The sequence below is a fragment of the Xiphophorus couchianus genome, chromosome 12 (genome assembly GCF_001444195.1).
Source record: "Xiphophorus couchianus chromosome 12, X_couchianus-1.0, whole genome shotgun sequence".
Classification (NCBI taxonomy): Eukaryota; Metazoa; Chordata; class Actinopteri; order Cyprinodontiformes; family Poeciliidae; genus Xiphophorus; species Xiphophorus couchianus.
The window spans coordinates 7,525,828-7,551,704 of NC_040239.1; the positions used below are offsets into that span (position 1 = coordinate 7,525,828).

The 25,877-nt window shown below is 37.0% G+C and overlaps 2 protein-coding genes across 4 annotated transcripts; both read right to left on the minus strand.

The window, feature by feature from the left end:
* Window positions 1-334: 334 nt before the first annotated feature.
* On the minus strand, window positions 335-9,468 carry LOC114154199 (major facilitator superfamily domain-containing protein 10). 2 transcript variants are annotated; one of them, XM_028033070.1, is made up of 13 exons: window positions 9,333-9,468; window positions 8,275-8,453; window positions 7,931-8,027; window positions 7,695-7,798; window positions 7,431-7,589; window positions 6,512-6,703; window positions 3,607-3,709; window positions 3,404-3,515; window positions 2,509-2,617; window positions 2,333-2,423; window positions 1,284-1,331; window positions 1,112-1,201; window positions 335-931 (listed from the first exon to the last, which is right to left on the minus strand). In XM_028033070.1, the coding sequence occupies exons 2-13, from the start codon at window positions 8,416-8,418 to the stop codon at window positions 828-830; spliced, it is 1,353 nt and encodes a 450-aa protein (XP_027888871.1). In that variant the 5' UTR covers window positions 8,419-8,453; window positions 9,333-9,468; the 3' UTR covers window positions 335-827. The 2 variants fall into 2 exon arrangements, with proteins under 2 accessions (XP_027888871.1, XP_027888870.1); XM_028033069.1 differs by having other exon boundaries at window positions 9,329-9,467.
* Window positions 9,469-10,488: 1,020 nt separating this feature from the next.
* Window positions 10,489-25,324, minus strand: LOC114154852 (zinc finger protein 462-like). 2 transcript variants are annotated; one of them, XM_028034291.1, is made up of 12 exons: window positions 25,179-25,324; window positions 25,037-25,067; window positions 24,828-24,878; window positions 19,919-24,729; window positions 18,931-19,220; window positions 16,994-17,112; window positions 16,016-16,135; window positions 15,657-15,903; window positions 14,449-14,591; window positions 14,128-14,351; window positions 12,248-13,388; window positions 10,489-11,104 (listed from the first exon to the last, which is right to left on the minus strand). In XM_028034291.1, the coding sequence occupies exons 3-12, from the start codon at window positions 24,835-24,837 to the stop codon at window positions 10,974-10,976; spliced, it is 7,236 nt and encodes a 2,411-aa protein (XP_027890092.1). In that variant the 5' UTR covers window positions 24,838-24,878; window positions 25,037-25,067; window positions 25,179-25,324; the 3' UTR covers window positions 10,489-10,973. The 2 variants fall into 2 exon arrangements, with proteins under 2 accessions (XP_027890092.1, XP_027890094.1); XM_028034293.1 differs by lacking the exon at window positions 25,037-25,067.
* Between the last annotated feature and the right edge of the window lie 553 nt (window positions 25,325-25,877).

Genomic DNA, 25,877 nt, shown 5'->3' on the forward strand with positions numbered 1-25,877 from the left:
CCTGAAAGTAACGAATGGTGTTTCTGACAAATAGCAAATCTGGCGTACACTGATAATATACAAAATTTACTAAGTGAGTTTTCTTAGCTTATTAATAAGAAAATTCGCCTTAAATTCAGTCGTTATAGTTGCTTTAGGAAGAACTTTGTCAATAAAAAGTCTTTTTTAGGCATACCTTGAATATGGTGGTGTCATTTAATATACTTAGAATTCTTCCTTTTTATTTAAAATGTAACTCAAAAATGTCGAAATCAATTGTTGAAAACAGAAGTGAAGTAAAACAAACAATCATATTTACTATCTACTTAATGCTGGTTATCAATAAAGAAATTAATTTGATGAAATTATTACTGTAAAGTTTTATTGACACCTTTAGGATATTATTCCATTATGACCAGTTGATGATGTGTTTCTTTTTCAAACATTCATAAAATAAACCATTAACACATTCAATGACCATAAAAATACATTTCTGACTTATAAAATACTGCATCTATAAGATAAAATACTCTTATGAGAAGACATCCAAACTCTACTAACAATGTAATTTCTAATTATCAAAGCATGTGTTCAATAAAAAGGAGATATCTTAATGTGCAAATATACAGAGTTATTTTCTAACACAACATTCTGTACCTACTTCTTTATTTTGGCATACGTTTGGACTTTTTGTTTTATATGTTTATCTTTGGCACAATGCACCAAAAGTAATCCTCACATCACTACTGAGTAAAAATAAAATGGAAACAGTGCTCGTTCTCCCAAAAAAATGTAAACATTATAACATTCATATAAGGCAGCAAGAGAGGGATCTTGATCTCTGCAGGTCACTCCTCCTTTGACCTCTGGGCTTTGCTCAGGAGAAAAAGTGGAATCACAAATGAGGCTGACGTTATGAGAAAGCAGGTCTGTGCTCCCGCAATCCAATAAACTGAAATAAAATACAGAAAAAAAATTAATAAACATAAGATGTAAATACACAAACAGCAAAAATAGAGGCGTCTCAAAGTAATTCCAGATTTGTTGGAGACAGATATAATTTATATGAAGCTAAATTCAAGCGCTAAAAAGCTGAAAGGGCCATTATTTTTCTATTCTTTAGCTTCCTTACCAGAGGATGACACCACCGGCCCAAACGCTCTTGCCAGCGCACCCAAACTACGCAGGATCCCCATCACAGTACCTTTCTGATTAGCTGAACCTAATCAAACATCCGACAGGGAACAATCAGCAACTTTGATCTCAAAATCATAATATTTAAAAAAAAATAAAAGGAGACTCACCGTGGTCAGCGACCAGGGTAGAGAGGCACGGAACTACAATTGCTGCAGCTGTAACAATCAAAATATGAACACGAATGTGTAAATAAATAAATCATTAAATTAAATGAAGATAGAAATATTCAGAAAACAATTTCCATTTGCTTTGAGGGAAGCTTTATCTCCAGGGATCAATTCTTGGACCTGCTCTTTTTAACTCAAAATTTATCTTTGAGTTAAATTTTGTTTAATTTTTTAAAGTATGGCAACTGCTGTGTGGATGACACACAAGTTCATACACATCCATATAAAACCCGATAGCAGGATTTTTTTTATATATATATATTCTTTTTTGACTGTTTAAATAAAATGTTAATAAAAATGCAGAAAAGAACCAACTAAGTATCTGAAAGACCCTCAAAGTGCCCAGAAAAACCTGCTGATCTTTAATGACATAATCCTTGGCTTCTTGGAAATGTCCATCTTTAAATGCCTATCAATAAAAATGATACAACAAAGTTCTTTAAGAGGAAATGTTTACTTAATGTTTTATTTATTTTTATCAAGAAACCTTTTGAAATCCTATCAAATTTACCAGTAAACAGTTAATCTGAATATAACATTGAAATTATTTAGTGTAAATAAAATCAATTACACTCACAATCTCACTGCAGTGTTTTCTGGGTTCAACTAATCTGGTTTTTATTTTTAACCCTTTATGTCATGGTTACATATCAATAATTTACACGAAAAAAAGAATAACCACTTCAATCTTCTTCTGACTTCTGGTAAAGAATCGACAGCGCCCTCTATAGTCAGATGTGGTAACTACACCTTTTAATGCCGCTATTCTTAATTTGTTTTAAGAAAATCATGTTAGAAAATTTCTTGTTCGATTAACTTTTCTTAAGATGTGCATACAAGGTTTACAGGCAGCCACTAATCATCTCCTATTAATTATATTAACAATAAAAATGAAAAGTTGCCATGATTTGAGTTGATTCTAAAATTGCATCACTGCCCTCATTATATTTATTAAAAATATAATCAGATGAAAAGCAAACATGACTCACCAAAAGAGTATAATGCCAAGCCAATATAAAGCATTGCAATATTCCACGATAATCCAATGAGAATGAATGCTGGGATCAGCATCATTATTGCCTGGAAAGATTAAGATTTATTTCAGTATTATATTTTTCTGCCTGTTCAGTATGATACTCATCATGCAGATAGATTATATCGTTACCATGTAAACAGCACGTATGTGTTGCCCAGGTTTGATTCTTCGAGCGTATCCCCCCTGGATTAAAGCCATGATGACACCAATGAAGAAGAACATCTTTCCCTGCTGCATGCTGTTTACAGAAAACAATAAAAGCATTTATGTTTCTCCTTAGAGTTTCTGCCGGTTTCACCAACTCAAATTTAAAACTTTATAAAATCATTATGAATGGAATTTAAGACCTATATCTCAAAATAAATGTGCACTTCATCCAGCCAACTTGCGATAAATTTCCAAATGCGAAAAAGCTAACTAGCTAGCAAGGCTATGTTAGCATTGAAAATGTCTGCGTGTGGCTCAAGATTTTGCTTGACAAAAAAGCCCCGCCAAAAAATAAAAAATACATAGAATACACGTGATTATACGGAAGAGGATTAAGGTCACTAAAAATATTTCTAATTTGGTCAAAATCGAAATAAATTACCAAACATTCTTAAGTTAGGTGAATGTAAATTATGTTGTTAGCATTTAAACATAATCATGTAACTATGCTTTTCTTGTAGGATTTGTAAACCTGCACGTTATCCACACTGAAAGCCTGTCCCAAATGTATTAGGCAGATTTGAGTTTTAAGACTACATTTGCCTTATGTATTTAGTTTAAACAATTCTGATTCTGAGGAAAAAAAGAGAGAACGCTGAGATTAAAGTGAGAACTTTCTTTTCTTCTCCTATCAGCCCTAATCCCCTTCCATCCGATTCAATAGTTCAGACAAGACAAAATTCAAGACTTCTAAAGCCAACTTTCTTTTTAAAAAATGAATTCAAGACATTTTAAATCCTTAATTTTAGATACACAAATTTTTAAGGATGTACGGACACGCTGCTGCTAATATACAATTTTATCTCTGGGTTTATACCTTGTAAACTGGAAGCGCTGGTGAGTCAGAAAACTCAGGTTGAACTCTAGACCAGAGAACAGGAAGAGGTAGCAGAAATAAACCAAACCCAACACTTGGAGCTTCTGCATTCCTGTAAGAAACACCCCCCCACTTCCAGTCAGCAGGCCATACTCCATTTATGGTCTAGTTAAAGGGTACAATAATGTAGAACCAGCACTCACTTTCTTTAGAAGGTGGTTCCTTCGTCTTGGTGACAGCAGTGAAATGGAACAAGGAGACTGGACTGAGAAGGTCCAGCAAGTCTCCACCATGAGAAGGTGAACCCTGGAATGACAATAGCTTTACATTTCTGAAAAAAACATTAAATACATTGGAAATACAGTAAAAGATGCAAATGAACCTAATTTTCACTTTTTAAATAAGAATATCTACATATATGTTTTGCTTAAAAATCCAAAAACTACTGTATGTATGATTTGTAGCCGAGGATGCATCTGCAGCTAAATAAATATTTCTAACATCAACATGAGCAAAGCTCATCTCTTGACTTAGAATTAACAGTGTAAAACTAATCTGGTGATTATTTTTCGGATTAACTGATTAATAATTGGATAGCAAAAGGTGCTTACATTGCGAAAAAACAAGTATTTTTGGGCTAGTTTGTAGTGCAAATATGTTTTTAGTACACTTGAAATAAGACTAAAACTCATTTACAAGTAACTTTTAAGCAAGATATGAGAGCTTGTTTTAAGTTAATAATTCCTTAATATTATTTCACCATTACAAGACATTTTACTCATGTGATAAGTGAAATAATCTGCCAATGGAACTAGTACTTTCTCATCAAAACTAAGGGATTACTGATTTAAAACAAGCTCATATATCTTGCTGAAAAGTTACTTGTAAGTTAGTTATGACTTATTTAAAGTTTACTAAGATATTTTCGCTAGCAACTAGACCAAAAATACTTGGTAAAACTTTGTGTATTTGCAGTGTAATAGAACCAGGTGAAGTTAAATCTACGTGACTATGCAATCTTGGTAGAAAAATCTATAGATGAAGGGTTTTTTAATATTACCGTAAATAAAAAAAAAATTGTTTTTTGTTCTGATTACTGCTCTGAGTATGTTGTTCTTTCAAAAACTGGCCTTTCTTGAATCCAGTTAACAAATCTATAACTAAATTAGCAGATGATTATGTCAATAATTGATTAATTGCATTCACTGTTTCAGCTGTACTCAATGTGTTGTGAACTGAAGTGAAGGTTGGAAGTGTAGGTTCCTCTTTACTACAGCAGAGCCTCCACTTCATTGCTCCATACAGTACATAGCCACAGTTTCAAAACACTGTCTCACTACAAGCTAATCAGACTCTGCTACATCGTTGTTCAGTCCTGCCTCAACGTAAATCCGACTCCACATGGAGCTGCAACACATTGATGTGTCATAATCTAGTTTTAGTAACATCACATAATCTTAAAAAAGCTTTTCCATGAAAAAGGAAATTACCCTTTGCCCTAAATCCTCTACATTCATGGTTTGTAACCTGCGGCTCCAGAGCCACAAATGGCTCTTTACATCTTTCACAATGGCTCTCAACGACTTTACTGAAAACCGTGAAGCTGAATGAACTGAAGTTTTTAAATATAAATATAAAAACAAATGCTGGTTTTAGCAGTTTTGAATCATGTTCATGGAATAACTGCATTGAATTACTACATTAGAATGACACTGAAAGGTGTCAGTAATATTGTTTATACCTTTTTTGTCTTCATTAGGTTGGTGGCTGTCTATAGTGACTGCAGTAGTTAAATATTTTATAACAAAATATTTAACTTGCAAACTAAATATTGAACTATGACATTTTAAACGAATAATATTTAGCTTTTATATTATGACAAATATTTTAATTTATTCCAGTGATATCATATCAACTTATGTATGACTTTTTTCATAAAAGCCTAAATAAGTTTCTGCTCTTTAACTGTGTAATTTAACAATCAGCACCCCATAAAAGAAAATGGATACATTTTTGTATATTTTTTGGTAATATTTTTATGTTTTCCTAACTTTAAAACCTGAATAAAATTGTGGTTCTTTAACAAAATCAATTCAAATAATAATACACAAATACGTTGTCATTTAAAATTACAAACTTCTCATAGTAGATATTTATCAAAAATTATAAGCTGAGTCATAGCATTTGCAGCTCTAAAGTTTTTTTTGTAGCTCAACTGTAGGCAAAATAACTCTTTAGATTGTAAATATTGTGGATCCAGCAGATCTACAGATACAGAGGTTGGTGAAATCTGAGCCACTTAGCCTGAACAGAACAAAGGTCTTCTGGGACATTTAAAGGCATCAAGTGTCCATCCGATGATGCGTCAGCGCTGGAACACAGTGTAGACTCGCTGCTGTTTTGGGTTCAGCGTAGAACACTGAAATAATTTCTTGACTCCCTGCAGAAACTTTCTGAAACAGTATCATCACCGTGACAACCCAAGAAGTTACTGCTGTGGGCAACAAATGGAAACCGAAAAGGTTTTCCAAAAGGACTTGAATAGGAGGAAGCTGGACGAGTTTTTCTTGTTTCAACTCCAACCTGAAAAGGTTCTACACTGAGGTCAGGAGTTTCTGACCCACATGTGTGTGTTGAGGGTCATTTCTAACCCAAATGGTTGAAGTTTAAACTTGTTTTTAAGTCTATTTGGCTCTTCTATCATAACAATTATAAAAACAACAAACAATAATACCCCCATCTTTAATCTATTGTTAGTCCTTTTGCTTACTTGGTGATAATGGTAAAACCAAAAAAAGGGCATATTTTCCAATTAAATTTAACATTTGACTACCGTCCTCTGAAATAGTGCATTTTTCCACTGTATTTTGATTCTGTTTACACTATTATAGACCAATACAGCTACTTAAAGTCCCCATAGAACCACTGAATTAACCATTGAGAGGTTAAAGGAGTTCCAGACTAAAGTCTCATTATCTAAGAATGATTTTGTGAAAAAAAATTTAATGACCATATTCTGTACATCCCATAAACAAATTCTAATTATTCAAAGGAAGCATAATAGACCACCTTTAAGAAACATCACATTTATTTATATTTTAAACTCACCTTAATAACCCTAGGAAGCGTTTCTGGTAACATCATCCAAATGAAGAAAATATCAACAACACTGAAGGTCAAGGCGAGCAGCGCTGGAGTTTCGTAGAAGACATTTCCTGTTGTTTTGGAGCTAACAGCAAAGTAAGCACCCATGAGAGGTCCAACAGTGAAGCCCAAGGAAAAGGCAACACCAATCATTGCCTGGTCAAAAAATAAAAATAAATAAATAAAAATCACTTAAATGTATTTCAATAAAAAATATAGACTTGCAACTGCATGAATGAGAAAACTGTTGGCTTGTGAAATATACAAATGTTAATAAGAATTTGTTGAACACCGCAGAAGTCTAAGCTCAGCAATAAAGTTATCTTAGTAAACTAAAACTAACAAAATAACAAAAATGAGAAAACATTTTTGTTCACTGAAATAAATTAAAACAGTAATTAATGGGGGAAAAGACTATAACTAACTGCAACTCTACTGTGGGTTTATAAAACTAACTAAAACATACTGAAATTCTAAATGTAATATCCTTTGTTTTTGTGTTTATGAATCTATTTATTAACCTTTCAAACTGATGTGAAATAGATTTTTTCCCAGATTTTTATCATGTCTGTTGTCAGCAAATTATGGTACTTCATACAAATGGCGACAGTAAAAGTTGACATAATTTACAAGAGACAATAATTGAATGCATTTTTTGAAAATGATATCTTCTGTTGCGTATTCATTACCCAATCAATGTATCGCAATAGAATACTCTGACCTTTTAGAATACAACTAACTGATAAAAACTAAACAATATTTAACTAATATTAACTAATAAAAACTAGAAAATACAAGTTAAAAACTAATTAAAACAAACAAAAGGTTACAGCAAAGTAAAACTAAACTATGACGAAAAACCTCAAACTTTGACCCTGCTCACCATTCCTCTGTTCCGTGCTTTTGGACACGGCAGGTCCGCCATGATGGCAGTGCAGAGGCTGACGTTTCCCTTACAAATGCCCCCAATTACCCGAAACAACAGGAACATGGAGAAGCTCCGGGAAACCGCCCAGACCGCGTAGGAGGCCGCCAGCCCTACCTGACAAACAAAGCACCCAATTAGCCCCAAACTGGTGGAATATGACTCATTGGATTTTATCATGGAGAACAAGAAACATTTAAGGTGTCATAATGTCCTTCTTACTGTGGTGAGAATGAGGAGAGGTCGTCTGCCATGACGGTCAGATAGAGCGCCCGTTACAGGCGAGGACAGGAACTGTAGCAAAGAAAACAGCGACCCAATCAGACCTGAAAGACAAGAGAAGAAGTATTAAACTTGAAATAATTCCTCTTTTTCTTCGTCATCATTCAGCTCAAAAGTCTGAGTTTGAATTTGGATGAATCTCAGGTTTATGGAATGAAGGGATTGGAATAACTTACCTCCAAATAGAACAGAGTTGTATTTCTTTTCCATAGGAATCCCAACAGCCTCCCTAAACCAGTCCACCACACTCTGCAGAGACTGATACGTGACATCCTGGCCCAGAAAAAAAAACACAAAAACATCACAGAGAGGCCACTTCAGGGTGACTCAGCACACAGGCCTCCCACACTAATCAAATTATGTGCTGGTTATGGCTTTTCTGGAACAAATTCTTCACATAAAACACCTTCTGTTCACAGCAGGACAGAAGTCTGAACATGTCCAAATTCCTGCACTTTTAAACTGAAGCCAAGTGATTTTATTCTGCCTTCTCTAAACCGTTTTGGAAGATCCTACTGACCCCTGCTTGAGCATAATGATCCAAAATGGAAGGCAGCAGCGGCAGAATCAGCGTGAATCCAAGCAGATCCAGCAGCAGGATGATAAACACGATGCTGATGACCTTCGACGAGAAGGAGCCTCCATCTCCAGCTGCCTCATTCATAGCTGACGTTCCTGATTAGATTATTTCCTCTATTCCTATGAAAGAGTATAAAGTAAATGTTGACATATCAGCAGACCCAAACGTCTTGCAGCTCTAATTGGAGAAAACAGAGGGTCAAAAAGGTTACGATTCCAGGGAGAATACAAATCATGCCGCACTTTATAATTTTTGTTAAAAATAAAAAATAGATAACCGTATATTTTTTTCTACTTAGTAAAAAAACAAACAATAAAAGAAAACATGTTGAAGTTTGTGGTTGGAAAACGACAAAATGTGACAGTCTTTTGACTATGAATACTTTTGCAAAGCAATGTACATTTGATATTTATTTAAAATGAAAATTGAAAGATAAATGACAGTAAAAAAAAAAGCTGGACAAAAGAAAAAACTATCACTTTGAGAATTGATAAAGTAAAGACATCAAAGTAGTTGTAGGATTATAAAATAATAGTATTAAAATACTATTTCTTAATCTATTATCTGGTTAGAGACTAAATTAACTTTTTTTGTAAAGCTTATATGGATGCTACTAAGAAGCATTTATAATAGTAATGTAATTTAAAAGCTATAGTATAAATATGTAAGGAAATACTTGCAAATGTAAAAATGGCGATGCGTTTAAGAGCCATTAGAAATGTTAAGAGAATTATGTCTGTAAATAATCACACTCAGTATTCGCAGTCTTCCAGTAAGTTATCAGGAAAGACACAAGAAAGTGTGATCAAGGAAGAAGGAAACAATTCCTGTACATGTTGTAAACCAGCCTTTCTGAACTCCTCATTCCAACAATCAAACTCCAAATCAAACTAACATACATTTTCACGACTTTACGTGTTCGCAGAATCAAGAACCGATCGACACGTATCAGCATCTCCCCTTTCGAGCAACAGGAACACAAAAGGAACTTTACCTACAGTATTTCCGTCAGCTGGGTAAACCGCAGTAACTGGTCCCGCTCAGAGGAGTCGATAAGGTTTACCTTCTCCACCTCATCGGTCCTCCGCTGTGGATCCATACCAGGAACTGCCGTCCTTTCATTTGGATGACAAGAATGTGGCGTAATCAGCGCAGCCACCCGAAACCGCTGCCTTCAAGGCACCCTCGTAAGCTCGTAATTTCGAGTTTCAACACGAACGCCGTAGCCCAATCGTGCTATGCACGTAAATATTTAAAAAAATATTTTTTTTAAAGCTGTGTATTTTCAACCATTTGGACACCTAAAATTTTAGGTTAGCATTTGGACACAATTTTATATTGGTTTCAAATATTAACATAAACAGTTTTGAATAATGTTACACATCGAATTTGTTGGAATAAAATGACCGTCAAAGACATGACTTATTTTATTGTTGCACAAAGACACAACAATGAAATTGGCAACGAAATATCGTCGGAAAATACTAAATTATATGTATTTAGCAATATATTATTTGTATATTTGTGTATTTATAGGCACACATTTGCTTTTTTTTCTATGGCCAAGCGTCGTTTCCAATTTCAGTTGTATCTGTCCAACGATAATTTTGACACTTAGAGGGTTATGCTAATATAGTTGTGCAGTAGTTGCTTTTAGTTATTTCTCTGAATTATTTTCATTTTTATCTATAAAATGCCAAAATGTAAACGTAACTTTATATTTTTATTCATCTGATGATCTAATTTTTAAATATTAAACGATTTATGTTTTAATCTGTTACTCAAGTAGCCTCTTTACCAAATACTTTTTTACTCTTAATTTCTTCTATGGCTACTTTTTATTTTTATTTGAGTAAAAATATGTTGTAGTCGTGCTACTTTTACTTCAGTACAGTTTTTGTGTACTCTTCCCACCTCTGACTAGTAAACAAGTTACCATATTTGGACAATTGTTTATAGGTTTGTCAATTTACGACTCAAAATGTTAAAATTAAAACATGAAATGCCATTGTGTGTAATGAACCTATACAACAGTTTTACTTCTTAAGTTAATCTCAAGCAAGAATTGCAGTCTTCACTTTCATTTTATTAGTTGAAAGTACAATGCAAGTGGGAGAAATTAATTTAATAACTATTGAAATGCAAACAAAATGCTTAAATCTAAAGGTTTATTGAAATAAAAATAGAACCAAATAGTTAATCTTAATAAAATTCAAAAAAGCAAAAGTGTCTTAAGGAAGCAGAGGCACAACCTAAAATCTAGAATAAAGTCAAAGTTTTGAATTCAAGCAAGGTTCACAGTGTTAGTGTCTGCATATTTTACAGCAACAGCATCGGGGTAATAACTTTCCTGGAACTGCAGTTAAAATATAAATGAATAGTAACATTTTTAAACAATAGAAAATCATTTTGACTTTAACCTTTCAAGACAGGTCACATACAATACTGTCATCCTCCTATTCTAAAGTTCTATTTGCTTACTGTTGAGGTATAAAACAGCAATTGTATTAAAAAATATATTTAATTAGAAAAGGATTAAAAATCTAAAAAAAAAGGGGCTGCATATTCGTAACAGTGGGAACAGTTCGAGAACAAAGAGAACAGTGAAATACTTGTATCAGAGAACACAATGGGAAACTTTATACTCCATGACGTAAGATGTGGCGATTCAGTTCAGAGACGTTCATGAGGTTTCGTCCACATAGTTCACAAGTAAACAGCTTCTTGTCATGCAGAAGCTCAGAAGCTCCATCCATGGGGGCGAATGCATCTAAAAAGCAAGAGGTTAATCATCATTAAATAAGTTATCTTTTGAATTTTAACATCATCTCATGATTTTAAAATGTCCAGAGAATTACTGCTATAAGAATAAATAAAAAATTAAAATTAGGAGATTAAAATTGTACTAATAGGAGAATAATCATAATATTTCTGAAGTAAAGCCATAATATTAAGAAAATAAAGTCGAACGAGAATGAAGCTATCATATTTAGAGTAAAGTCAATATTGCGAGAATAAAGTCGTATGAGAACAAAGTCAGAATTACAGGAATAAAGTCAGATTACAACAATAAAGTTGAAATAATAAGAGAATAAAGTCATGATATTACAAGAATAAGGCTATAATATTGAGAGAATAAACAATACCAGAATAAAATAATAACATGACATGAATATGAGAAACACCATATTCATGTCATGTTATTCAAGTGGACAGATATGAAAGTAACCAATTTACTTTTAATATTTCAAAAGAATTTCCATTAATCCTGTAAGACTATCTATTATTATTGTTCTAATAATAGATACAAATTTCCTAAGAAGAAAATTTTAATATTTTCTATATTTATCCACGAATGACAGTTCTGTGTATTAAATGACCAGGTGGTGTCAATTTGTATGTGTATGTGCAGATAAGATTCTGATCATTAGAAACCTTTGTGGTTGTAGTTGGATAGGCAGGAAACCAACATAAAAAAATACAAATACACTGAGTACTAAGGACCCATTAGGGCAGGGGTCTCAAACTCCAGTCCTCGAGGGCCACAGTCCTGCAACTTTTAGATGTGCCTCAGCTGCAGCACACCTGAACAGAATAATTAGGTCATTAAGGCTCTGGAAAACTGATCTACACAAGGAGGAGGTAATTAACCCATTTCATTCCAGTGTTTTGTACCTGTGGCACATCTAAAAACTGCAGGACTGTGGCCCTCGAGGCCTGGAGCTTGAGACCCCTGCATTAGGGCCATATTTACCTTCCCACCAGGGCTGGACAATACATCAATAACAGATTGACACGTGATCAATATCAACAGATAACACGCCTGATAGAATATTCAATCATTTCACTGAACTCCGAGCCAGATCGCACAGCATTCTGGGGGGTGTACAAAACATAAGAAAAACAATCCTACCATCATGAAGATGTGGAGAAACCTGAACCTTGCACTCGTTTTTCTTGTTAACTTCAACTTCTCTGTCCGTCTTCTCCATTTGCTCATCCTCCTTTTTCTCCTCGCATTGTTCGAGATGGGGGGGCTCTTCCTTCGCACACTCCTTAAGTTCTGCTTTTTCTCTGTTCGGTTCAGATTTATCCTTAATGATTTTTGGACTCTGGCTTTGCTCCCGTTTAAAGTTCGCCAACACGCTGCCCAAACTCCCCCTGTGGCTCAGTTTGAGTCGAGTACGACTGGGGGAAAGCGTCAGCAAATGCGGCTCAAACCTGAAACCCTCTCGAAGCTTTGACGCGTTTCCCTGTGCAGAATTCATTTTTGTTGTGGCTGGATTTACGATAATGTCTTGAATTTTGAGGTTCTGGGACAAAGATGTGCTGCAAACTTTATCGTTTAACTCGTTGTCTGCTCCATGCCCCTCTGTCGTTTGTTCCATTTTAACGGTTCTCTCCTGACCTGCCCTTTTGTGCAGGCTCCCGTCTTCGTCCAGCTGCAGGACGTGACGCACGATGTCGTTTTCTACCATCGCCTCAATGCTCTGGGATTTACAGTGATTCTCCGTAAAATGCAGCCCATCGGCCTTTGCATCGGTTATTTTACCAGATGTCAAACTCCTCTGTGCAACTTTTTCATCCTGTCTGTCAGTCCATGTGGTTTGGTTCTTCCTGCAATTGTCGTATTTAATATCTGCATCACTGCAATCCTCAGCCTTTGGTTCAGTATTTTCTTCATGCTGCTCTTTTGCAGGTTGATGGAAGGCTACATTCTGGTCTTGTGCTTGTGTGTCCTGCTCGTGTCTTTGCAGGACGGAAGTGTTTTGCTGAATAATGTCAGAACCAGAACTGTTGGCGGATGTTTTTCCATTTTTCTCCCGCTCCTCAGGTTCATGTTCTTCCTTCATTGGAAGCATCATGTTCTCTGTGGAGTGGTAATCTGGAATGCTGTCAGTTTGTGGAACATCGTCACGGTCAGGGGTAAATTCCTCGGCTTCCAGCTCGTCACTGTTGGAGCCGTGATTAACGTTGGTTTCGGGTCGGGAACCCGTCCTTGCTTCCAGCTGATCCAGGCTCACCTGACCCACGAGCTCATGGTTTCTCAAAACCTGCAGAAAATATTTAAATATTAATCCAGAAGACTTCATGAGTATGCAGATATGATGGATGGATGATCAGATGGATGAATGGACAAACTGATGGATGGATGATCAAATGGACAGATAAATGATGGACTGACGGAAGGATGATCAGGTGAATGGGCAGGCAAACTGATGGATGGATGGATGATCAGATGGACAGATAAATGATGGATGGATGATCGGATGGAAGGGCAAACTGGTGGATGGATGGATAGCAAAACAGATAGATAGATGATGGATGGATGATCAGATGGACAGATAAATGATGGATTGATGGAAGGATGATCAGGTGAATGGGCAGGCAAACTGATGGATGGATGGATAGGAAAACAGATAGATAGATGATGGATGGATTTTTCTGGACTTTTATTTTCACAATTTGTTTCCAGTATTGATGGAAATAGCTGCATATCTAAAACGAATCCTTAAATGTTTCAGAAATAACAAAATGTGATTTAAAGAAACAATTACTGATCTCTGAAAGTATTTTTATAGAATATTTATTTTAATTATCCATCAGCTGGAGAGTTCTCAAGCACTGGGTTTATCATTTTAAGGTTTGAGGTTAAAACCAGTTCCATTCCAACCAAAAGCTACAATAAAAACTAAAATTTGTCCAACACAAACTTTTCCTTTCACAGCGGACAGCTGGTTGAGCAAATAGACTTCAAGGAATGTCAGTGATGCAGAGAAGACGCCTCCTCACCTGATGCTTATCACTCAGGTGTGCCTCCAGGTCTGCGAGTCGAGAGCAGTCAAAGTAGCAGAGTCGACACTTGTAAGGTTTGACGTCGTCGTGCCTCATCATGTGCAAGCGCAGGTTTTCAGCACTACCGCTGCTGAAAGTGCATTTGTGACAGCGGAAGACGATGTCTTGTAGGTAACGGGAAAGTTTTGGGCGGCGAACTTCTATGGGCATGATACGCTCCTCTGAAATGAAACAAACAAACAAAAAAAAAACCCCAATGCAGGGTTGAAAATAAAACGCACATCAGAGGGCAGGAATCTCGTAGAGAACTTGGCGCACCTCGATGCAAGACGATGTGGTCGATCATGTTGTTCTTGTTCTTGGTCTGGTAGAGGCAGAACGGGCAGCGAAGGTCCTTCAGATAAGTCGGCTTGGACTGGCAGGTGGAGTGGCCCGTCTCTACGTGCATCTCCATGTTTTTCCTTTTTAACAAGTAAAAAGTGTGAACAATTAATCAGATAACTGTAACGGATTAATCATTAACTTGAGTATACAAACTCAAAAAAAGACTATTTGCTTAAAGAACACACTGAGAGCAGTAAGACAGCCAAAACTGGACTAAAAACTTTTAATTTTTTGCATTTAAAAGAAAGAATCCCTTTGTTAGTAAATATTTTTCAATTGGCGTAGTTTTAGCTTCACATTCTGTAAAAGGAATTTCCTACTAAGGATCCTTTGCTATCCAGCCATTAATTAAATAAAAATGAGTATGCCTGTCACAATAATCAATAAATCAATTTATCATATGATAACTTAAAACAAGCTCAATAATTTCCATTGGCATGATTTATTGCTTTCTCTTTTTCTCTCTTTCTACCAAAAACTGGATGATAAAGTCTTCAGTTGGTGTTTTGGTTTCAATAACCATTTTTTAAAGGACAATTTTGTTTACAGAGACTTCATAATTTATTTTATTTGTTGTTTCTGTTGTTTTCTTGCATTCTTTTGTCATTCCCATTATATTAGTTGAAAACGGTCTCAAAACAACATTATCATTTGTCGCAATAACCTCTGGGACAATGTATCCTCCAGCCAAATTTGTTATTGTGACAGGCCTAAAAATGACAATAACTGTTGACGTATCAGCAGAGCAAAGTCGTATAAAACAAAGAACAGTTTTCACTAACTGAGACTCTTGTCCTACCGTTCACGGCATAGAGCCGTTGAAAAGAATCAAATTTCTCCTAAACGACACACCCCAGCAGGTAGAACCTGGCTTTCTCTGATCATATAAGTAATCTTGGAGTTGTTTTCTTTCCATGGTATCTTCAGCTTTTCTTTTAAGCCACTTATCCATTATTATTTTTAACCAAAGTCATCGGTAAGCTAGCTGTAGCGTCGCACTTTGAGCTGACCTCACGGCAAATTAACGGTCGTTTACATGCAGTAACCCGCGGACCACTACATAGAGGGCGTCCATGGACCACAGTTTGAAAAAGACTGATCTAAATGTTACTTAATACATGCCATATTTGGCTGCAGCTTACCTTAAACCCGTGTAAAACTCGCAGTCTTTGCACCTTAGGATTTTCTTCCCGTGCCGGTTAGCATAGTGCCGCCGGATGCTCGACAGGTGCTCTGTGTTGAAGTTGCACATCTCACACTGAAGGTTTCCCTCAGACAAACTGAGTTCATGCAAATTCATGTTAGTTTTGTCCACATTTTGTGCCATCAGGCTGTAGTGGGTCAACTGTCGCTGAACATTTGGAGGCTCGGAGTACGACTCTGTGGATTCTGTTAAAAAGTCCAACTGTGTTACCACTTCAGCAATTAAAAAAAAAGAAAAGAAAAAGAGTAATTCTGACGGATTCTATAAATTAAATCAGGTTTAAGGTGAATAACTTGCCTTCTACATCCTCTGGTTCTTCATCGAGTTCAGGCAAGTTGTTCAGAACCTCCTTGTCTGAACGTGGAGAAATCTCCTCGTCCTTAATTCTCGTTTCAGTGATTTCCTCCTCAATGATGTCTGTGAATTTGGAAACAGGAAAAACCAGATATTAAACTTAAGCAGCACTATTTACTACATTATAAGTACAAGTTAAGCTGCAGTTAAAACCAGATATTTACTTGCACTAAATCAAAAGAAACATTTTATTCCTCACTGTCTGAAGTTAAATCAGACCAAATTTTTCTCGTTTTAGCTTGGTTAGAATTACCAAAATTATTCCTATTTGCTAAATGCCAGAAAACCTGGCAAGAACACTTTTTAGAATTTCTTTTGTAATCTTTCTTTCTTTTGTCTCAAATCTCCGCCTGGATATTTTTGCTTATTTTAATTGTACAAAGCTCTTTAAATGTCATGTGAGTAAATAATTTTGCCCATTTCTGGAACCTTCAATATCTAGCAGTTACTTACAATTAAAAGAGTGTTTCATCAGATTAAAATAAAGAAAAAAACGTTTTCTGCAATGGCGGGAGAGAAATTACCGTACTAAACCAATATTAACTGGAACGCACAATGTCTTCCCTTTCAGAAACCGTTGGAAATGTTCAGATACCACAAAGTGTCGTGGAGTTACAGTACCGCAAAGTTGGCTTGTAAAAATGTGTCGTTGCTGACAAATTCGACTGAACTGATATTTTGGCTAACGTTACTTGTACATTTTGTCTTATTTCAAGTGTATTCAGATATTTGCACTAGAAACCAGACCATAAATACTTGGTAAGAATTTATGTTTTTATAGTGTAACTTATGTCTAAAAGTATTTCTCTTCTCCTGTGTGTGAAATACTGCTGGAAAAAACTACTAATTTAGTTGCAGTTAAATACCTTGTTTAATAAAAAACAAATCCAATCAAAGTGGAAATATTGGGTAGATTCTGACCTTGATGGTTTTTCAGAAAATGACTTTGCCAAAGTGCCATGAAATTTGTCCGGTAAGCACAGCAGCCGCAGCGGTAAGGCTTCAGAGTCTCAGGTTTATGGAGGAGGTACTTTTTGATGCTGGTGGGAGAATGAAAACACACACTTATTAAAAAAATGAATCACAGTTAATGCTTAGAAACACTATGATTAGAAAGAAAATCAGCCTGACCTGCTGATTGCGATTTTTTTGCTGAAAAGTCATTAAAAATAGCAACAAAGTTGCTAAAGTTGGCAACAGTGGAGTGACTATTGTTAACTCTACAAGTCTGTCAATCAGTCCTCTCAGAGAAGAGCAAAAGAGAGCAGTGGCTCATTTTTAGAGCTCACTTTGTAGAGTTATGCAAGATTAGTTTGACCAGTAAATATCGCCAACCATCCAAAATTAAGGAAATCAGTCCAATTTATCAGTGCACCCCTCAAAAAATGTCTTTTATAAATTCATATGCTAAGCACGATGTTATTTTCTCACTACAGTTTAAAGCACAGATGTCAAACTCCAGTCCTCAAGAGCCGGTGTCCTGCAGTTTTTAGATGTGCCACTGGTACAAAACACTGGAATGAAATGGCTTAATTACCTCCTTGTGTAGATCAGTTCTCCAGAGCCTTGCTAATGACCTAATTATTCTATTCAGGTGTGGTGCAGCAGAAGCTCATCTAAAAGTTGCAGGACAGCGGCCCTTGAGGACTGGAGTTTGACACCCCTGGTTTAAAGAATTAAAACAGGTCTTACTGCACAAAAATTAATATTTTTAGTATAGAATTTTATTTGAAAATAAACATGAAGTGTGTGTTATTCAAGAAGAACTGCTGATTGCTGGAGAACATATGGTTATAAGAATTTTCACATGTTTCAGGTTTGTCCAGAGGTTCTGAATTACTGGAAAGAGGTCATTCCTGTTAAGAAATGGAAAGACTTGACCGTGGTTAGTTATAGGATGGAAAAAAATAATATTTTATGTAAATCTGCAGATTTGTTCAACACTGGGAGAAGTGGGACAAATATGCCAGAAAACATAAATCCAATTTTATTTGAAGTAAATGAGGAGCTAGCTAAAATATAAAAATGTTACTTCACTGCAAAAACACAAAATCTTACCAAGTAATTTTGGTCTAGTTTCTAGTGCAAATACATTAACATTTGAAATAAGATAAATTAAGTTAAGACTAACTTATCAAGATATAGAGGCTTGTTTTAAGTAAATTGCTTATTATTGATGAAAAAGTACCAATTCTATTAGCAAATAAATTAACTTATGAGAAAATGTCTTCCTGGAAGTGAAATACTCTGCAAATAGAACAAGAACATTTTTATCAATATTAAGGATATACTTACAACAAGCTTATATATCTTACTGAGAAATTACTTGTAAGTTAGTTTTGTCTTATTTCAAGTGTACTAAGATATTTGTTTTAAAAACTGAACAAAAGGGCGTGCAGTGGTGGCGAAGTGGTTAGCGCGACCCCTATTTGGAGGCTTTGAGTCCTCGACGTGGCTGTCGAGACATTTGCCGCATGTTCGACTCCCGGTCCCGACGACATTTGCCGCATGTCTTCCCCCCTCTCCTTCCCCGTTTCCTGTCAGTCTACTCTCATATAAGGGATACTAGAGCCCACAAAAAGACCCCCTGGAGGGGTAAAAAAAACTGAACAAAAAATACTTGGTAAGATTTTGTGTTTTTGCAGTGTTAAACATGGCTACATGTTAATGTTCCCTTTCTGTTTTCTGATTTTCACAAAAAAATATGTAAATGTTAAAAAGGAGAAAAACATGGGATGAAACATTTGTTAATCTTTTTCAGATTTATTTTGAGCTCAACAGCGTTGATTGTGTTTTTGTTTCCACCATGGGAAAAAAACCTATGAAAATCCTAAACATTAAATAACAGTTTTCCTTACTTGTTTTTGAACTCCGTGTTGGTCAGATTGTCCAGTTTCTTAATGGCTCCCAGGGCTGCGTGACTCCGCTCATGTGACCGCAGACCTTTGAGCGACATGAATGTCCGCTGGCACCGTTTGCAGGTGTGTCCGGCCTCTTGTGCTTCAGCCTCTGGATCGACATCTGGGACTTTCGATGACGATGGTGGAGGACTGGAAGGAAGGGTCACGACCTTTACCGGTGCACCCGTCCAGTGGCTGAGCTCCGCGATAGTTTCAACTGTGGGGACTTTATCTTTTGTTTGAGACACCTGAGAATTAAAATCGCAGAAATTAAACTTGCAACTGCAGTTGGAAGATGTGGTAAAAGATGAAGAGCAGAGCAAAAGCAAAAAAGTAATTTTGGACTAGTTTCTACTGGAAATGTCTTAGTACTCTTGAAATTAGACAAAACTAACTTACAAGTGACTTTCAGTAATATATAAGAGTTTGTTTTACCTCAATGTTTTTCTAAAAAAACTTATTCAACTGGCAGATTATTTCACTTGTAAACAAGACATTTTCCCATGTTATACGTGAAATAATCTGCCAAAGCAACTAGAATGTTTTCACAATTATTAGGGAATTCTTTTATTTTAAATAAGCTACTGTGTTTAGCGGAAAAGTGACTTGTGAGTTAGTTTTGTCTCAATTTAAGTGTAGTAAGATATTTGAATCAGAATTCCTTTTAATGTCGTTAAGCACAAATAAAGCACAGCAAAATTTTAACAGCAACTCTTGAACAGAACTTTGATGTTCAGAATAAATAAATAGATAGATAAATAAATAAACAAACAAATAAATACATAAATAAAATAAGGTTATAGGTGGGTTTGCGGTATGTACTTCTACAACAGCTCTTGGGTCGAAACAGTTTTTTAGGGAGGCGTTTCAGGGTCTTTACTAGAAACTAGACCAAAAATACTCTGTAAGATTTTGTGTTTTTGCAGTGAGTTGAAGAGTAACTCACCTTAGGAGACGGGGGATCTGCTGTTCCACTGGCAAAGGAAAGTTTTTTTTGCGAGGCCTCAACCTTCATCTGGTCTCTGTGGCGATCCATGTGTCTGGTGAGATATCTAATTCCATGCAGATTCTTTCTGCAGAAGTTGCACTTGTAGAGCCCAGTGCTTTTCTGTCTCACTCCAAATGATACCACCGTGAAGTCAGATTTGCTCCTCAGGTGATGAAAATTGTTATAATGTTCAATCAGCAACTGGGACGAGGCAAACACCGAGTTGGGGCATTTCTTGCAAATGAGATTTAGCTGTTTTTTTAACTCAATATATCTAAAGGGGAAGTTGTTCTTACGTTTGTTATACCTTTCCAACTTCTTATAAGTACTAAGTGCATCCAGTTTGTGGAAATATTTGTAATGACACTGGAGATTTTTTCGTGTTAAAGCTGAGTAAGTACACAACTCGCACTTGTAAGTTGAGTCTTTTTTCAGCACTATCTTTAAGGGGGCTGCTTTTCCATCTTCCCTCTGAAGTTGTACAGATGTTTCTTCTGCTTCATCTTCATTGTCATCTTGTTTCTCTGCTTCAGAGAGAAGTTCAGAAACGGCTGCCTTCCCATGTTCAGTTCTACAGTGGTTTATTAGTTTCTTGATTGACGGATGAATTTCTGGACAGCTTTTGCACATGTACCCTCTTTTATAGGAGCCTTTGCCTTTTGAGCACCTCACAATGTTGGAGAGGAGTATTTCACCTGTTTCCAGTTCATCTGCTCTCACAGTAAAGCTTGGATGCTTCATCTGGCAGTGGGTGAGAGTCCCATGGTAACTGGTATTCACATATGGACAAGTGGGACATTTATAGATCAGCCGTTTTTCCGAGTTATTTTGCTGTTGCTGAGATGACGATTCTTTCTTCTTCTGAAATGGCTTGTAAAGTGGAATGTAGTATTTCTGAAAGGCACCTTTTCCATGAGTCCTGACATAATGCTTTGCAAGTCGTCTTTTAAAAGGATAAGTCTGTGAGCACAACATGCATTTATGTATGCCGTCCTTTGGAGCAGCATTGTTGTGCTGCTTAAGCACGTGACTGTTCAGTCCAAGGTTTGTGCTGCAAACATAAGGACACTGTGGACACTTTATCTTGATGTAGACCTTCTTGGTGTGAAGCAAAGTCTTGGAGACAGACTTAAGCGTTCTACTGGGCTTAGCTAGATTGATTCTAAGGCTCAGCTTTGGTGTAGAAGAAGGTGGTTTGGGCACGCCACTCGTGGTCTCATTGTGGTCCTGTTCGCGGTGCCTTTTCAGTTTATTCAGAGTTGCACAAATTTGTGGGCAGGTTTTACACATGTAGCCACTAAATTTTGAAACTTCATCAGAACTGTTTCCTTTCGTGACGTCATCACAATTCGACAAACGTGCCGTGTCCAGATAAAGGCTGTCTGCCCTGGAGGTGGAGACAGGATGTCTCATCTGGCAATGAGTGAGGACTCCCTGATGACTGGTGTTGAAATAGTTGCAATATGGACACTTATAGACATGCAAGTGCCCTTCAATTTGTTCGGGTTGTTTTTTCACATTTCTGCCGTTGAGGTGTTTTATTCCAGTGTGAACACTCAGACCGTGCTTGCTGTGAAACGTCGCCGGGCATGAAGGGCACTTGATCACATCGGAAGACGAAGTTTCTTCATCTGTGTCTTCAAGAGGCACTTGGAAAGATTCAAACAATCCTGGCATTTCGTTGAGGTCATCCAACTCGCTCTTTTCTCTTTTCCCTTTGTCACTTGGGGAATCTTTTACCAGCAAAGGATGAAACTTGTTGCAGTGGCGTGTAAGATAGCGCTTTGCGTTACTTTTGAAAGTACATAATGTGCAATGGTAAAGCTGATCTTGGTCTTTTTGTGAACTTTGAGATGTCTGGCCTATAGAGACTGATTTTAGTTCAGTTTTCTCGTCTTTTGAATGTAATTCTTTGATACCGACAAATAACCGTGCCTTCACAATCGCAAGGCTCATCTGCTTACAGCCCGGATGTCGGTCCTGGTAGTGTTTATGAACCACCTCTGCTTTTTTGTGACTGAAAACGCACCACTCGCAGTGATAGCCTGATTCTAGCGCTCCTCTACGGAAACAAAGTCTTAGAACGGCTGCAACTGAGAGTTTTGAAAAGTGAATTTTCCTCATATGTGACATCAAAAGGAACACATACTGAGTAGTAAATGTGCAGTATTTGCATGGAAGCTTTCTATGTGTTTCGGTGTTTATTACTGAGTTGGAAAAGGTTTTGGAAGACATGTTTGTCGCTTCTTTTTTGCCCTCTGGTTTCTCTTGGTTTGCAGCTGACTTCAGAGGAGATTTCTGGAGCTGTTCGAGAACCTTTGACGTGTACTGACGAATATCAGTTTTATTAAAAGGTTTGCAGTGTATTCTGGAGAAATGGTGTGCTACTTCAGCCAACGATCTGTGTTTATAGTTACAATTGTGGCAGAAGAACATGTCCTTGTCCTCTTCTTTTATTATCGGAAGAGGTAATTTTGAAGAATCCGATCCGTTCTTTTCAATCTTCTCACGGACCAAAGCTGAATATTTCAGAATACTCTTCCGACTGGAATGTTTGTAATGGTGGACTTTGGTTTGATGAGCAATGATTCCCTGTGTTGATGGATTTCCAAGATTGCACAGATGGCAGAAGTATAATTGGTCTACATGCACACTGACTTCAGTTTTTCTAATCTGGGTTTTACATTCGTTGCTGTTTTTCATGTGACTACTAGTTTTAAAAGTGATTGGATTCTTATTTTCAATCACCTCAGCGCTATACTGTATGATGTCTTCCTTTGATAACAGCTTATGGGCAGCATGTTTTGCATTATGATGGCCAATAACGCTTCTGATTTGGGGACTTGCATAGCTGCAAAACTGACAGTAGTGCATGTCCAGCGGTGAACTACATAAATATTTGTCAGATTTAGACTTGGTTGTTTCCGTGTTAGGTTTAGAAAGTGACATTTTGGTTGTGCTTTCTTTTTTTGAAGACTTCACACATTTAGGTGTGGAAATCTCTGGCGTTTTCAGAGTAGCTTTTGATGGAAGCTCTGATTGGGACAATTTACTATCAGTTTGCAAAGACGGTGCAGGTTTGAGTTTTACTTTCTGTGAAGACGCCGTTTCATCCGTTGTTTTTCTTATATGTTTGGAGGGGGAGCTCTCTTTTTTGGCATAATCTGCTAGAGATTTAACACTTTCAATTCTCAAATGCTCTGGAGAACCTTTGGAAACTTCGGGTGTTGTATCCTTCTCTTTTATTTGTACTGTGGATTTTTCTTTCTGTAAACTTTTTTTCTCAGGCGTCATTTCACGAGCTAATTGTTTGATTTCATCTAATGTAACTAATTTTTCTGGGTGTTTTTTCTGGTAGTGAACCTGCATAGCGACAGCTGACTTGTGCTCAAACTGACACTTAACGCATTTATACAGCGTTGCATCTGGCCCTGTGGAGGTTGGCGGGTGGCGTGAAAGTGTAATTTCCACCTCTTTATGTGGTGTGCTGGTTCTCTTGGGGGAAAGTTCCACTGACTTTTCTGGGCTGGCTGTTTTTTCACACATTTTCTGACATTCCTTCACTAAATATTGACAGAACAACAAAGAATTGTCCACTTCCCAAGTCCGATGATTCTGCTTGTAATGGTGTTTTAGGTCCTTCACCTCACTGCAGGTGAATGTACATGTGAAACATTTAAACTCCAGTTTGAGTTCATTCAGCTTCATCTTGAACACATCTGGAGCCTCTGGGTGTTTTTCTGTGTAGTGCCACTTCAGGTCAACAGTGCTTAGAAACTCAACCGGGCACTCAAGGCAGCGAAAGGTCGCGCTCTGATCAGACGACTGCTGAATGTAGCCAGCGTTGCATCGGACATACGGGTGATCGCTGGCATAATGAGAGGACACAAGCCTGGAGCTCACATTGCTGTAGTCACAGTGCTTACAGAAATAAACTTTGGGGCGCGGCGGGTCTCTGTTAACAAGCTTGGCCTTCCTTTCTTCTTCTTCGTCACTGACTTCAAATGAAAACTCTGCACTGCCTGAAGGTTTGCTGGTTTTATTTTCAGTTGCTCCTTCTTCTAGTTTGGGTTTTTTACTTGCTGGAGCTTTTAAGCTTTCATTACTGGTGTTCCTGCCAACCTCGCTAATTACCGTATTTGTTTGTTCGGCCTGAGAAACGGATTCTCCTCGCTTAGAATGATAAAGATGGTCAGCATGTTTAAAAACATCTGACGGTCGAAAAGATACATCAATCTGAGGGGTTTCCTCTAAACTAAAAGTTTTTTTTGTATCACAAGATAGCTTGAGCTTTACATTTGATCCAGAAGTTGCTGTGAAATACTTTGTGATGGTTTGCGATGATGGCCTCTTGTATATTCTGAGATCCTTAGATGAGGATGCCGCTTCCGCTTCATCGTGTTGGTTTGATGTTGTGACAGGTGTCGTAATAACTTCAATCAATTTGGGGCTTTCAGTTTGCCCACACTGTGTCTCATGCTTCGTTAAAACGTCTTGACTGCATGTCTTAAAATCACAGTTCCTGCACGCAAAACTCTTTCCTGCACTTCTGCTCTTCTCTGTGTTGACCTTTTTACTCTCAGCATATTTTAAGCCGGCGTCTCTCAGACACACATCTATGTCCAAGCAATGTACCTTGTTGAGATGTTCGAAGAGGTACACCTTAGATTTGAAAATTAGGGTGCATTTAGAGCAATAGAAAAACTTTGCCAGGCTTTCTTGCGGAACTGTCTCCTCCATGTGTCCAAAGGTGGAAAACTGCACTGGATCTAAAAATTACAAGGAAGGAAATATAAGGGGAGCTGCACAGCTTTAATTAAAACAAATTTACAAAAGAAAGAATGTGGATTGTCATTACAATACATACCACTTTGCATTTCATTCAGTTGCTTCCCGTTAAAAACCCACTACGGCACACCTGAAGGATTAACAAGTAAAATTGTTTCCATTAATGAGAATGCAGTTAATGCTCCATGTAGATTAATTTGTATTTTGTTGAAAACTGCACAAGTTAAAGGTAAAAAACGACGCCACTTTTTCCCTTTTGTGTTTTAGAAAATTAGCTAATAAGCCCACCTCTGTATTTAACTTTTCTGTCCTGTACGTCCTGCAGACACGAGACATAAACTACTAGAACCCTAACAAAACCTCCCCAGAAACATTTAGCGGTACAGATATAGACGTGTAGTGACTCGCGGTGCAAATATATTATACTCACACGTGAAGATAACCACGAAAAAAGGCCTACAAGTCAATGTTTGGAGGCGCTGCAGCAGAAAAACACAAATAGACACGTTTCCGCCATTTTTCCCGCGAGTAAATCTGGCCTTCCTCCCTCCTCCTGCTCGGATTCTTTCTCTTCTTCTTCCTCTCGGTTGATCGAGAGTCGAACTGGTCGATTCTCATTACCGCCACCTTGAGGACTGAGTGAACTCCGAAAATATTCAAAATAAACAGTCTGACATTTAGATAGATAGATAGATAGATAGATAGATAGATAGATAGATAGATAGATAGATAGATAGATAGATAGATAGATAGATAGATAGATAGATAGATAGATAGATAGATAGATAGATAGCATTTATTGTCATTGAACAGAATTCAACGAAATTTCCATTGCAGCTCCCGTGCAAAAGGTCAAATATATACAGTATAAATAAGCAAACACACAATAATAATAATAACAATATATACAACTAAATTAACTAAAGGCACTCAACCACACCAAAGAAGTAGCAGCAGGTCCAATTATGGCAAAGTACAGATAATGTGACAGTGCAAAGTGCAGAACAATATGGCTGTGTGGGGGTGGGGGATATGTATGTGTGACTGCGAGGTTATGATATGTGTGGGAGGGGGGGGGGGGGGGGCGGCAGGGAGTAATGGCTCTGACGGCTGTGGGGAAGAAACTGTT

Excerpts from the sequence above, each read along its gene's own strand:
- LOC114154852 (XM_028034293.1), bottom strand. Across the intron at positions 19,221-19,918 it reads CAGATCCCCCGTCTCCTAAG|GTGTCTCAAACAAAAGATAA; the intron begins GTGAGTTACTCT and ends TTTAATTCTCAG. Across the intron at positions 14,352-14,448 it reads CCACATCGTCTTGCATCGAG|AGGAGCGTATCATGCCCATA; the intron begins GTGCGCCAAGTT and ends GTTTCATTTCAG.
- LOC114154199 (XM_028033070.1), bottom strand. The coding sequence starts at position 8,418 with ATGAATGAGGCAGCTGGAGATGGAGGCTCCTTCTCGTCGAAGGTCATC. Across the intron at positions 6,704-7,430 it reads AAGCACGGAACAGAGGAATG|GCAATGATTGGTGTTGCCTT; the intron begins GTGAGCAGGGTC and ends TTTTTTGACCAG. Across the intron at positions 3,516-3,606 it reads GGAACCACCTTCTAAAGAAA|GAATGCAGAAGCTCCAAGTG; the intron begins GTGAGTGCTGGT and ends TGTTTCTTACAG.